Here is a 13,253-nt window from a genome sequence, read left to right as displayed (position 1 = left end):
TAGACCTACATTCTGGTTTCTTATAAAACTCTGAGCCGATTTACCCATGTCCGTCCGTCTGTTGAAAGTACGATAGACTCCGAACAGATAAACATAGAGAATTTGTATTCTTTTCCTTATAGGTAACGTTTGTTTGGTATTAATAATGGGTAATATCGGTCCACCTTTTCGCAAAGCCCCCATAAGGAGGCCCCTGACTTTACACCCCCCCCTTTCAGAAAATGCCCTTTACGCTCATTATGAGAGGGTAAAGGCGACAATACAATGTCGTCTTTAGAAAAATTGCTTTAATCTAATTTATAGCTTTAAAATGTAGCGATGCAATTTAAATTAAATAAATGTCATAAGACACAAAATTTATCCATTGAGTTTTATAATGATCGGTCCATAATTGACCCAATCCCCATAAGAGTTACTCTTTAAAAAAATACTTTAACGCTTATTGCTGGCTTAAAAATACGAAGTACAGCGAAGAAGTTCGACATAAACATGACTAATATGAACCAATAGTTCTCTACATAAGTATGTTTTTCACGAGCCAAAAATTGTATATCATATTGAGTTAGGATTGGTCCAGATTGCTGCCTTCAAAATAAATGTAGGGTAGAAGGGGGATTATCGCCACTTTTTTTTGAAGCGGCCACAAATTAAAACCACAACACATATTCTTAATAACCAAATTTTGTTCTACATCACAAGATTTATATATATTTGGGCCCACGGGCAGTTCTGGGGTTCAGTTTAAATTTTTTTCGGGCTTCAAATTATATTATCGAAAATATTATTATGTCTTATTGTTCACTATTATTGACGTTCTAATACTGACCAATATATTTTTTCTATCACAAAAACTAAAAAAGTTAGCATAAAAAGTTCACACAATGAAATATTTTCACAGCCCTTTTAAAAACAATTAATCATGTCTGCCTCCCATTATATGTAAAGTTAATGTTTCAAATTTTCAGGGATGATAGAAAATCGATAAACGAAAACAAAATTTGATAATTCGATAAAATCGATTACTCAGTTTTCAACATGCTATAAAAAACTTTTAAAGATCGGTTTACAATTGTAGGGTCAATTATAGACTGATCCTCATAATTGTATAAGGTCTCCTTTAGAAAATTACTTTAACGATCATTGCTTACGATCAATGATACTATGAAGTACTTATATTATCCTTATAACGGGGTGGTGAAAAGTATTGTGAATCGGTCCACAATATACATTGCCCCGATATAAGGTCTTCTCAGAAAATTACTCATTGCGGACTTTAAAATAGAAGAACTTCAGCAATATAGTGCGATTTAAATACAACTTAAATGACCCAACCTGCTTTTAAAAACTTTATAAAGATCGGTTAAGAAAATTGCTTTAACGATCACAGCTTATGATCAATGATGCCACCAAATAATGTCGTGGTGAAATTTAGTGAGTATCGTTTCACGTTTTACATTACCCCCACTTAAGGTCCTCTTCAGAAAATTGACTTTCTTGTTGACTTCAAAAGAGAAGAAGCTAGATCGGTACACAAGAATAGGGTCTATTATGGGCTGATCCTCATAATTGTATAAGATCCCCTTTAGAATATTGCTTAACGATCATTGCTCACTCAAAAATATGAGATAAGTTATGAAATATGACATAAACAATTTTTATAGGAACATAAAACTTCAAATAATACCGGCTTTGTCTTCCCTTCTTCTTTTAATATAGAAAATAATGGGTTTTTTTAATTTTGTCTGTTATACGAATGTATTTTTAAACAAAACAACATTTAACATATTATCAGTAAATAAAAAAAAAATTCGCTGATGTCTATGAAATTTTGAATTATTTTAAAAATATATTTTTGCCCTGACCTTGATTAATGTATACCATGTTGTTGATGGTTCGTATTTGTTTATTTCAATTTTCGTTCTATTTCAGTATTTCATGTTTATAAACCCTTATCTTAAAAAAAAACTGTTGTTTTCATTTATTTTGATATTTTACAAATTGTCAGTGACGCATTTTACTGTGTTTTAATTTCGAAACAAACAGAACTGGAAACCAAAAAAGTAAAAAAAAGTTTTAGAACAATACAAGAAAATAGCAAAATAGCGTTTTGTATTTATATATTGTTGGAAATAAAAAGTAAACAACAATCTGTATTTACACATAGAATATCTGAGAAATAAGAAACATGTTCATTTCAACCAAACCAAACCAAACCAAAACAAATCTAATTCGTATGGAAAATTACTGACACAAAACTTGTGCAAAAATCCAAGAAAAAATTTTATGAAAAAAAATTCTAAAAAAAATAAAATAAATTTTAAATTTTGTTTTCTTTTCGGTTTTTAAAAATGATTATTTGGCACTAAAATAAAAAAAAAAAATCAAATAAAACGAAATATAAAAGTAACATCAATTTCCATCAAATCAAAATTAATGATGCTCCTCTTTTCCATCGTATGATGGGCATGCATGAATTAAAATCGATTTGTTTATATGCAAGAAAAATACTTTTAATTTAATTAATTATTGATGATGTTTTTTTATGATTATTTTTCTTTTTATTCTTTTTCGAATTTTTTCTTTTGCGAAAATTATTGTAGCCGGCGCCTAAGTAAAATTTATGGGTATTTTACTACTCGAATGTTTATCTGAAAACAAATTGTTGATTCCACTTGATTTGTCGAAAATAAATTAATGGTAAAAACTTTTTTTATTGTTTAGCTTTCGATTGTGGTTGGCAATTCAAGGTTTATCGTAATATTTTGGCTATGAAAATTTTTAATGTACAAAATAATTATAATATACGAAGTGCCACATTTTACAAAATGCTTTAAACAAATACTATATAATTTTTTATATACTTGCGGACTTATTCATAAATATTTATTAAAGGTTTATGGAACAAGTTTTGTATTAGAACATCTCTTATAAACCTTGTATAAATTCTTAAAAATAAACAATTATTTCAATACTTAAAGTAGATAAGTATTTATGAACCAGCAGTTCTTTGATGTTTAACCGTATCGGAGACCATTACCTGAAATTAAAGCGTCCACTAGTTACCGCTACTGAAACACCCAGTATGTACTGGGCAGTTGCGAATAAAATAAGCAGTCGTGGACTGTGTTTTTGGGTTTATAGGAGGCTCGCGGAGACTCTCAATGACACCACCAAGTATCCAACTAGCAAATTATCCATATAATGAAAAGGTGACTAAGTGAATCCCAATGTTATTTTCTAGTCTGGCTAGCTTTTTGGCTTTTTACCAAGGAAAGATACATATGGGCACTTCCACTGAGAAGTATACTTTTGTCACCTCAAGTCACGCACCATTAAATGCTTATATCTAGGAAAACAAAATTGTTTTAAATTGTTTCTATTTTTATGTAGAGATCCAATAGCTCTATGACATGATGTGACAAAAAATGTACTGTTCGGTGGAAATGCCCATATCCATTCATTTTTGAACGAGTGCAACCAGTATTGGTGCTATGCTCCCACGGAACTAGCTGACCTCGAGATTAAAAATAAGCTTAATAGGCAACTGGAGGCGATATTAAACATTCTATTGCTGTTACAAAACTGGTCCCCTCTAATATAAACTTGTAACTAGTAATGGGATCACAACGATTGTCGCGAATGAATGAAGAAATTTTCGTAAAATTATGCGCATAGAAGAGTTCATAAGTTAACTTGGGATTCCTTGATCATCTAACGAAGACACAAAGTGATCACATCGCCATGAGAACATAAGATGTGCTGATGATCCCTCCGACCACTACGATACGATAAAGAAAACTTTTGTTACATCATAGTCAAAGTTGACATAGTAAAATATGAAGGCCGACATACCGGTTCAAGATAAAGACACACCATTTACGCGTCAAAATACTCCACATCCCAAGGAATTAAGAGATAAAGCCAAAAAGCTATTGGCTAAAAATCGTACAGATGAGGCGCCTGGTGTATCGTCAAATTTAGATACCTTAACAGAAGAGGTAAGTGTTGGTTGGGGGGGAGTAGAGAGGGGGGTAAAAACATTAGAAATTATTAACAGAAATTTTTGCTCAGTGTAAATAAACGTTATAGCTAAACCGCAAAAAAACTTTTATTCAATCGTTTATTTAATTTCTCTTTATAGACCGCAAAATTATTTTTAAAATTGTACAACTGTATTGTAATTATTATGGATATTCTGCAACTAGTGCATTTACATAAAATTCGTATCAATTTAATTTATATAAATCTTTTAAAAGCTTTAGTATATTGTTATAGCTCTTGTCATTGCCTAACTTCCGAAAACTTGTTCATAGAGTAAAGAGTTCTATATAGTCTGGTACATGGCATAATTTGACAGGTGGCTGCTATAAAGCATATGTTTTTTGCTGGTTGTTTAGAGTATGCTTTCTGTCAAATGTTGTTATTGTTTACATGTTATGAATGCTATTTGTTTATATTTTATATTTAATTTTTAACAGTAACCTAATTCTAGTACAAAATGTTGATTTTGTTTTGTATTCTGCATATCGGTTCTCCTTAGAACTCTATTCTTAATTATACTACTGCTAACCCAAAAAGAAGCAATTTTAAAATCGACTTCCAATTTCGATTTTTTTTTAAGAAGAGCAATTCCTAATAAGAAAAGCAATATAATTTCAGTCAAAAAAGGCATTGTCCATATTATACTTTAAACTATTAAGCTCATAAAACTTCCGAAAAAGAATAAAGAACAATTTTTAATTCCAGTGGACTAAATGCAGTCTAAATAGCAAAAATTTCTAAAAAGAGAACAGCCAATTGTATACAGATATTTTAGCAAGTTGTAAAGCTTAATTAAAAATTTAAAAGGATGAATAACAAAAAGCAACAAAGCGAAGAGAATCGTTGAACCTTCCGAAATAAACCTCTATTGAATTACAATCCTAAAGCCTCCAATATGAAAATAATACAACGACCAAATGGAATAATGCTGTTTTTCTGGATCAAAAAATAAATATCGATGGAAAAATAAGAAAATATATATTTTTCACGACGGAGTTTTCGTATGGGTTCCCAAATCTTACTATGGCACTTTTGAAATTGTATTTAAAACTAAAAAACGATTGCTGCATCGTACAAGAGAATATTAAGAGAGCGTTTTCACATATTCACATATTTCAGGGCTACAATCTCAATATCCGATTATCGTTTAACCGGTAGTAAATCTGTCTCTTAAAATAATTTTTTTGTATGGGAACTTTCAATAAATCGTTTTGAAATAACAAGAGAATTAGAATATGGGGTTAAAAGTTTCTTTAAAATTTAAAATACTTTTTATTTTTTTTTTCACTTATTCTCGAAAATGCATCAAATAAAAGTTGTAGGAAACAGCTACTAAAGTACTCTATTACTTTAGTAGCTGTTTCTCTTCAATATTATCAGACAAAATGTTAAAATAGTTGAAACCCTGAGACTGTGTTAGACGCTTCTATAAGATTATTCGCTGAGTTTGAATGTTACTTCATATTTTCTCCATCACATCTGGAATCTGAGATATTATGTCCTGAGTTTTGAGAAATCGCAATTTTTGTCCCTTTTCGAGACATCATATGGGTACCAGCCCACTCGGGAGTAGTCGGTAACGAAAGAGCGAATGTAATAGCTTTAAAGGCAGTTAAACTGACGAACGCAAAACCATTCGACGCAACAAAAGCTGAACTAAAAATATGGGTGAGAGAATCGCATAAGACCTCTTGGAATAATGAAACAGTGGGTAGAACCACGAAAATCCTATGGGGGACCCTGATGAGAGCAAGACGAAAAATCTCCTCAAAATGGGCAAATCTGAAATTAGTATGATAGTACGTATTCTGAGTGGACATTTATGCAGAATTGGACGTTCGGATTCATACGTATGTAGAGCATGTGGAGAGGACAGTGAAACTCTGGAGTACTTTTTTTGCCACTGCCAGGCATTCGTCGAAGTTAGATCCAAGTATCTTGGAAGTGATGTTATTCCAGAAATAACATTCCTGACTAACACTGATTGGAAGATTCTTAGGAATTACGTTCAAGGAACTGAGTTTCTGAACACTGAAAAATAATTCATTCAGTTCCTTATTTTTTCGTGATAAAGAGCGCAGGCCTATTTGTGGCCTAGGTGCATTTCTTCGGATTTGATGTTGTACACATCCTCCTATCAACCTAACTTAGGTACTTTGAGATCCAAAAAAGTACTCTCTGAAATATTTTTTGATACTGAAACAAAATCTCTTGTTCCATCCCTGGGACCCCTTGTTGGTAGCAAGGAGTTTTCCAACTTACACTGTAGAGTTGTAAAACACTGATTTCGTGAACAAGCTGTATTAATTTTAAATTGAGCTCCATATTATCCGTTTTTTATATGAGGAAAATTGCTAGTGGAGATTTGTTAGAAAAGCATACGATGAAAGAAAGCAATTTTATGCAAAGGTCTTTAAAGTATGGAATAGGATTGTCAAGACCTTAATGTCAGTAGATTTTATTGTATCGCTTTACAGCTCAATTTTTCGGAACTTTTATGATCTTTCTCAGGTTCCAACTTTTGAAATATAATAAATATATGGCTGTTCAATTGTTATGGCACTATAACAATAAATGATTTAAATTGCAAGATTCCGCTTAATTTCTTTAAAATTTTACAATTTCTTATTCAAGTGATGCATAAAAAACTTTATTTTATTATAGATAAAAAACTCAATTTCTTTAGAAGAAAAAAAAAACTGCTCACTTTTTTCATCTTTTTTAGAGTAAGAATATATCCTATTATATTCCATAATTTTGAAATCCTCCAATATTTACACATTTTTTAGGATATTTTTGTTCAAAATTAAAGAAATTAAATGTTACTGCCAATTTTCGTTAATGTCCTTCCAAAATCAAGCTTCTCTTTATTAAAACCCATTTAATTTTTTGATAATTCGATATTATGTTTACGTGAAACTAATTTTGATTAGTTTTAGAAAATTGTATTTTAGGTAATTTTTTGGATGTGGAACTAGTATTGGTGCAATGGGGACAAATCCATACACCTGACAACACTGCTTGTCCTCAATTTTTGTTTTATTTATATGTTAATATTTTCATTGCTATGTTATTTACATTAACGTACTCTACAAAATGTTAAATGGTCTCAATATTCTCTACATTTTTTCCTACCACACAGAAACATTCACCAATGATGAGACAAGACTTAAATTCCACAACAGTGGAGAGTTTAGCAGCGTCAAAAACCGCTTTTCAATTTGAACAGCAAGAACAACAATCCAACACACCACATCAACAAACTCAACATTCACAACCACAAATGTTGTTAGTGAAGACACAAGCCACACAACAGCAACCACCAGGAAATCAACTACACCAACGGGTGGTGAACAACAACAGCCGGCACATGTTAATATTAAACCAGAAAATGTTATTGTTGCAGCCAGTACTGTTAACGAACATGATGACGATGATGAAGACGATAATGCCGACGAGGAAGATGATGATTATGTAAGTTAACAGAGTGTTTAAATGTTGTATGAACTTATATATAAGAGTTTTATTTTTAAATTTTAGGATCAATCAGAGAGACGTGTTGGCTTTCAAGTGGAGGGTTCTGAAGAAGATGATTTCCGCAATAGACCACCGAAACTGCATAGACGGTTAGTTGCTTTGATACTTTTCGAAATACTTTTTTAATGAAAACGTTTTAATTGCTCTTATCTAGTGATACACCACATCATTTGAAAAATAAACGTGTTCAACATAGCATCAACAATAAGAAAGATCATGAAATTTTGGCCAATGCTTTGCAACAAGAGACCAAAAAACTCCAACAATTACCTACCGTCCAATCACCTATAGCTGAAAATCCCTCAGCTGAACAGAGTGAACAGGAGACGGATAATGGTAATGGCTTTGCTAAACCACAACATCCGTTCGACGCTCCTCTATCGCCCATCCATTCACCACCAGCGATGGTAACATCGTCTGAATTGCAAACAAACCGAGACATTCATCCTGTTGCCATTGTAACTGATGGTGAGTACATAAAGAAAAAACTCAACTTCAATCAATGTAATAAATGAAAATAAAACACTTTTATTTGGTGATGGGTCTAACTAAAATCACACTACTTTCCTCCTCCTTTATATATTTTTCTATACACAAACGAACTCTATCCTATAAATGAATCTTCACAAAATACACACAAACACCCACTCTCACTGTATGTAGTTGATCTATGAATATGAAATCAATGCAAGACCATCATGTGAAAAAGGATTCTGTCTATAATATTTTATAAAACATATACAATCATGTTTTTGTATTTCTTTTTTATTTTGTAATATTACTTAATTAATATTTATTATTGTTTTTTATCTTTATATTTCTTTTTATCTTTTATGCATTACATATAAATTATTACAATTTGTAGTATAATATATTTTTTATTTTCTTTTGTTTATTATTATTCAATAAATTGAACAACCTTTTGATTTTTAATATAATAATTTATTTTTTTATTTGGTTAATGGTGTTTTGTTATTTATTTTTTAAGTTTAGTTTAAGTTAATAAGAAAATATAGATTTAATGTTTTTTAGCATCTAAATAGAGATTCGAATTGGTTTTTAAAACATATAAAAAGTTTTCATATGTTATCACAAATTTACTACTACTAAAATTATATATGTATATCACCTGTCACAATTCTATTCCGATCGTAAGTTGATTTTATACGCTATTTTGTTAAATAGAACAAATTATTTAACGAAATCCCAAAATAGAAGAAAATTCTCACTTACTAAAGTAAAGAATACACCAAATTACTCTTTTTTAATGTTTTAAGAACAATATGAAATCAAATAAAAGCACTCATTTGAGAAACTCCAAACATTCCCTCAAGAGAAATAGTTATGTAATCCTTATTTCTCTTAATTTGTCTACTCAAATAATCCATCCAATTTTAAACATGGATTTCTATCACAACATGTGACCAAGTATGATTTTTAGATATACTTGAGTAGATCATCCTGAAGTGTTAGGTCTGATTTCAGACCTAACATTTTAAAAAATAAAGTATTTAATTTGTTTTTTGAACGTATTGTGGAATATTTTTACGTATTATTAACAAAAAAAAAAAAAAGATTTTCTACAAGAGGGCTCATAGGGGAGTAAGGGTAAATATGGGTCTATCCTTATAAATTTTGGTAGAGGAATTTACATGTACTTTAAAGTTACTTATGTAGAATTTAAAATTGTTATTAGTGTTTATAGGTAAATTTTGACCTTCAAGTCATTTTCCGGGGGGAGTTTGTATGGGGACTAGGATCAAATGAGGCCAGATTATTACAAAAATTGCTAATGTCATTAAACGTTCTATAAAACTTATTTTGGCAGACTTTTTGGACCAATTTTATCCATTTTTAATAGGCTTAGTCCTTGGGCCAAAAAAAGAGTGTGTTCCAAATTTCATCCAATTATCTTAAAAATTGCGACCTGTACCTTGCGCACAAGGTTTACATGGATAGCCGAATATTTTTGAATGTTACAAACATCAGCACAAATCCAATACAACCTCCCACTAAATGGTGTAGATTATAAAAATTAAAGATTTCTAAGGAAAACTACTTGTTATACTCCATATAGTTTAGTGATTATCAGGGAAACCGAAAACATGCTCTAAAAAAAGTGTTTTAAGCGCTTTAAATATGCCGTAAAAAACTCAAAATATGCTCTTAAAATTTAAAATATATGCTCCAAAAATAAAATTTTTTATTATTTTTTAACATTGAAAAGCTCAAAAAGACTGAAATTGTAATGAAATAATAAATGTTTAATGTCATATTCTATATCCTACAACATTTTTTTATAAATGTTTCATCTCATAGTTTGAAGAACTAGTATAATAAAATACCGATTTACGTTCAGATAACCAATAAATAACATGAAACCATTTGGTCCCCAAAAAACATATGTTTTATGTCCGATTTAAAATATAATACTTTATTGAATATAAAACTATAACATAACGAATTTTTTTTTCAAAATCGTAAAATAGGCTAAAAAATTAAAAAAAAAATAAAAATATAGAATTTTTTTTTTTTTTTTTTTTTTAATAAAGTTTTGAAAAAAAAAAATTAAAAATGTATAAAAACGAAAAAAGGCGAAAACATCAAAATATGCACTAAAAGAGTAAAATATGCTCTAAAAACTCGAAAATATGCCTTAAATATGCTAAAAAGTCAAATCATGCAAAATTATGCTCTTATGGGTAAAATATGCAAAAATATGCTCTAACAAATCGATGCCAAAATTCTCAAATTGGTCTGAAACGTGTAAATATCTTATCCATGAGTCCATACGATGCACCACAAAAAACATGCATTTGCATATTTTGGTTTCCCTGGTGATTATAGTCGACTTAGAATGACTTTTTGAATTTATATAACGATGTCTGAGCTTGCGTCAGTATGTCTGTGGTAATGGTGTTTTGAATCAAGCACTAAGCTTAGTAGTAGTTTTACTCTCTTTTTCCTCCTGTAGGAGTCATTACTAAGTTCATTCTTCTTGCATGGAGCTCAGTGGGCCAGTTAAGTTCCGTAGATTAACTCTCGAAATATAAAGAATGGATTGGTATGTTTGTGGGTTGAAAGATGGCCAAGTGAGCCTCGCGTACCTGCAGGTGGCCTCAGTCGACTATCTGTATTGCAAGAGCATTTACATGTTGAGAGTGGTATGCCAACGAAATGTTCTCTTGAGGAACACATCTAGGCAATAGAGTCCGAGATGGTACTACAGTGATTTTTTTATATTCTGGAGTAAAAACATTAAGTCAAATGCTAAAAAACTACAACAAATTACTCGATCATATTCTCTATAAAGTTTCACAGGGAGCCAGGACTCCTCAATGGCCCCTTCTAAAAATGATTGTATATTTTATATTATAAATAAGAAATCGTTGGGTACTACTTATAACTAGTGTAGCGTACATTGTCCGTCCATACAGTATTACTTGTTTTTATAAATAACAATATGAGTAAAAGTAATTAAATGAGCATATTTATTTGTTACTGTTTTTGAAAGAAAATTAATTAAAACTTACATGAACAGTTACATGTTGAGAGTCAATTGTGGACCGATAACTCTAAAAGAGAACCAAATACGGAAATATTTAGATGAGTAATATTCAAACTATTACAAAACAGTTGTTTTACGAAACATATGTATTAATGAAAAAAAATGATTATTGTTAAATCCGCGAATTCATTTCAATTTTTATTTCGTTGGAATTAAGTGGTCAAGACATTTTAAGAATGTCTTTTAAATATATAATTTTTCTCTTATTTAATTTGGATTTATATCAAATTGGGGTAATATAAATTATCAGTTTAATAACAGTTTTATTAGTAATTTATTTCAAATTTTAGAGTTGTAAAGATGGCTGCCCCGATAATCAACAATTACACAAACAAATCTATGAAATCAAAAATATGTTTAATGATATAAATATAGAAGAGCTTACGCTAAGCGGGTTTGTCGTCAGAAAACGAAGCAGATATATTAATAATTTATTTAAAATGATTTTATTTGTAGGAATAACGCGCCATGTAAACCTATGAAAACCATATTTGACATACGTTTTGATTCCCTGCCTAAAAATTGTAAAACAGATCGCATACCCCGTACATGTGCAGAAGCTACAGAATGTACTTGCTCCACCGGTATCTATAATATTACAAATCCCATTGATAAGGAAGTAAATTTGACAGTTTTTTGTGATATGAACAACTATGGTGGCGATTGGTTATACATTTTGAGACGCAATGATGGCACTCAAAATTTTAATCGCACCTGGAAAGATTATGTTAACGGTTTCGGTAATATTGCTGGCGAATTTTGGCTTGGATTGGAAAATATTTATGCGTTAACAAATTTCTATGGACCACAAGAATTGTTTGTTTTTCTAGAGAGTTTCAAAGATACCACTGGATATGCTCGTTATGATAATTTTCTTATAGGAAGTGCCAAAGAAGACTACAAACTTGAATCACTAGGTCAATATTCTGGCACAGCTGGCGATAGTTTGTATCGATTGTTAGGATCTAAATTTACTACTCTCGATAAAGATAATGATGAGATGAAACAAAATTGTGCTGAAATTCGTGGAGGCGGTTTTTGGTTTAAGAATTGTACTGATGCGTAAGTTGTTCAACAGTTTAAATGTCCAATAGTAATGATAATGATAATTTCTATTTTTAGAAATCCTACTGCTAATTATTTGCGTGGTAGCTATAGTAAAAAAGGCGCATATAATATTGGTTCTTATTGGAAAACTTTTGAGGGATGCCGTTATTCTCTTAAAACTATTATATTCATGATTCGTCGTAAAAATGTTTCTAAATTTGAACCAATTGCCAATTAATTTTACCATATAAAATATAAATACTAAATTTTTAAATGTTTTCCAAATTCACAATTAATATTAATACTTCAAGTTTGTATATTCTGACTATCGATTGCAATTACTAAAATGCCTTTTGCTTTCATCACTCTAACAATATTTGTTAAGATTAGCAAATAGTAAATAAATATTTAATTTTTAAACATGTTTGAATTTCTGTAAATATCTAAGACAAAGCTTGGACCGCAAACATACCCAGCAAAAAAGAAACATCCAAAGAAGCGAAAAAGAAGTAGAATTTACACCATGGAAGTACTGAAAAAGACCTGAAAAGGTGATGATTTTAACACAGGCTTGTCGTATGAGAGATGTTCTTTTTATTTGATTCCAAATTCACTACATCTAAAGTCATTACAATCAACTCCAAAATAAAATGGGTTAAAATAAAAAAAATCCGGCCAAAAAAATATCTCCAATTTTAAACGAAATTGGATACTTTTCGCTTCTTTGGAATTCAATAAACATCACTTACATCACGAAGAGTAAATAATTGTTTGAGACTCATACATTTCCACGTTCATATATAATTAATACTAACTTATAACCCGCTACCTTGGAAGCGAGCCGTTTTATAGGCATTGTAAAATTGTGTTAACCTCTCTATTTTTTAATGTTGTACTACAGATATGTTAGAAAATTCAAAGAGTACCTTTTGAAGAACCAAAAAGTATCATAAAGTCCCCTTCTATAGGGTCTCACTTAATCCGGGACATACATGCTTAATTTCATGTTTCTGGGTGTAATATTATAGAAATTTTAAAAAGTACCTTTTGAAGAAGGAAA

General features: G+C 30.4%; 2 protein-coding genes across 2 annotated transcripts; both read left to right on the top strand.

Annotated features, from left to right (window-relative positions):
- Window positions 1-3,836: 3,836 nt before the first annotated feature.
- Window positions 3,837-8,280, top strand: LOC124420035 (protein lap4-like). The gene is made up of 5 exons (XM_046951562.1): window positions 3,837-3,998; window positions 6,854-6,878; window positions 7,271-7,515; window positions 7,582-7,667; window positions 7,733-8,280. The coding sequence occupies exons 1-5, from the start codon at window positions 3,837-3,839 to the stop codon at window positions 8,091-8,093; spliced, it is 879 nt and encodes a 292-aa protein (XP_046807518.1). The 3' UTR covers window positions 8,094-8,280.
- Window positions 8,281-11,282: 3,002 nt separating this feature from the next.
- LOC111684033 (angiopoietin-related protein 2-like) lies at window positions 11,283-12,667 on the top strand. Its single transcript, XM_023446149.2, has 4 exons — window positions 11,283-11,379; window positions 11,437-11,540; window positions 11,603-12,208; window positions 12,269-12,667. Exons 1-4 carry the CDS (start codon window positions 11,323-11,325, stop codon window positions 12,429-12,431), a joined length of 930 nt encoding a protein of 309 aa, XP_023301917.2. The 5' UTR covers window positions 11,283-11,322; the 3' UTR covers window positions 12,432-12,667.
- The last annotated feature ends 586 nt before the right edge of the window (window positions 12,668-13,253 follow it).

Source organism: Lucilia cuprina, chromosome 5 (assembly GCF_022045245.1).
Source record: "Lucilia cuprina isolate Lc7/37 chromosome 5, ASM2204524v1, whole genome shotgun sequence".
Classification (NCBI taxonomy): Eukaryota; Metazoa; Arthropoda; class Insecta; order Diptera; family Calliphoridae; genus Lucilia; species Lucilia cuprina.
The sequence above is the reverse complement of the archived record's forward strand: the minus strand, read 5'-3'. Positions and strand labels throughout refer to the sequence as shown.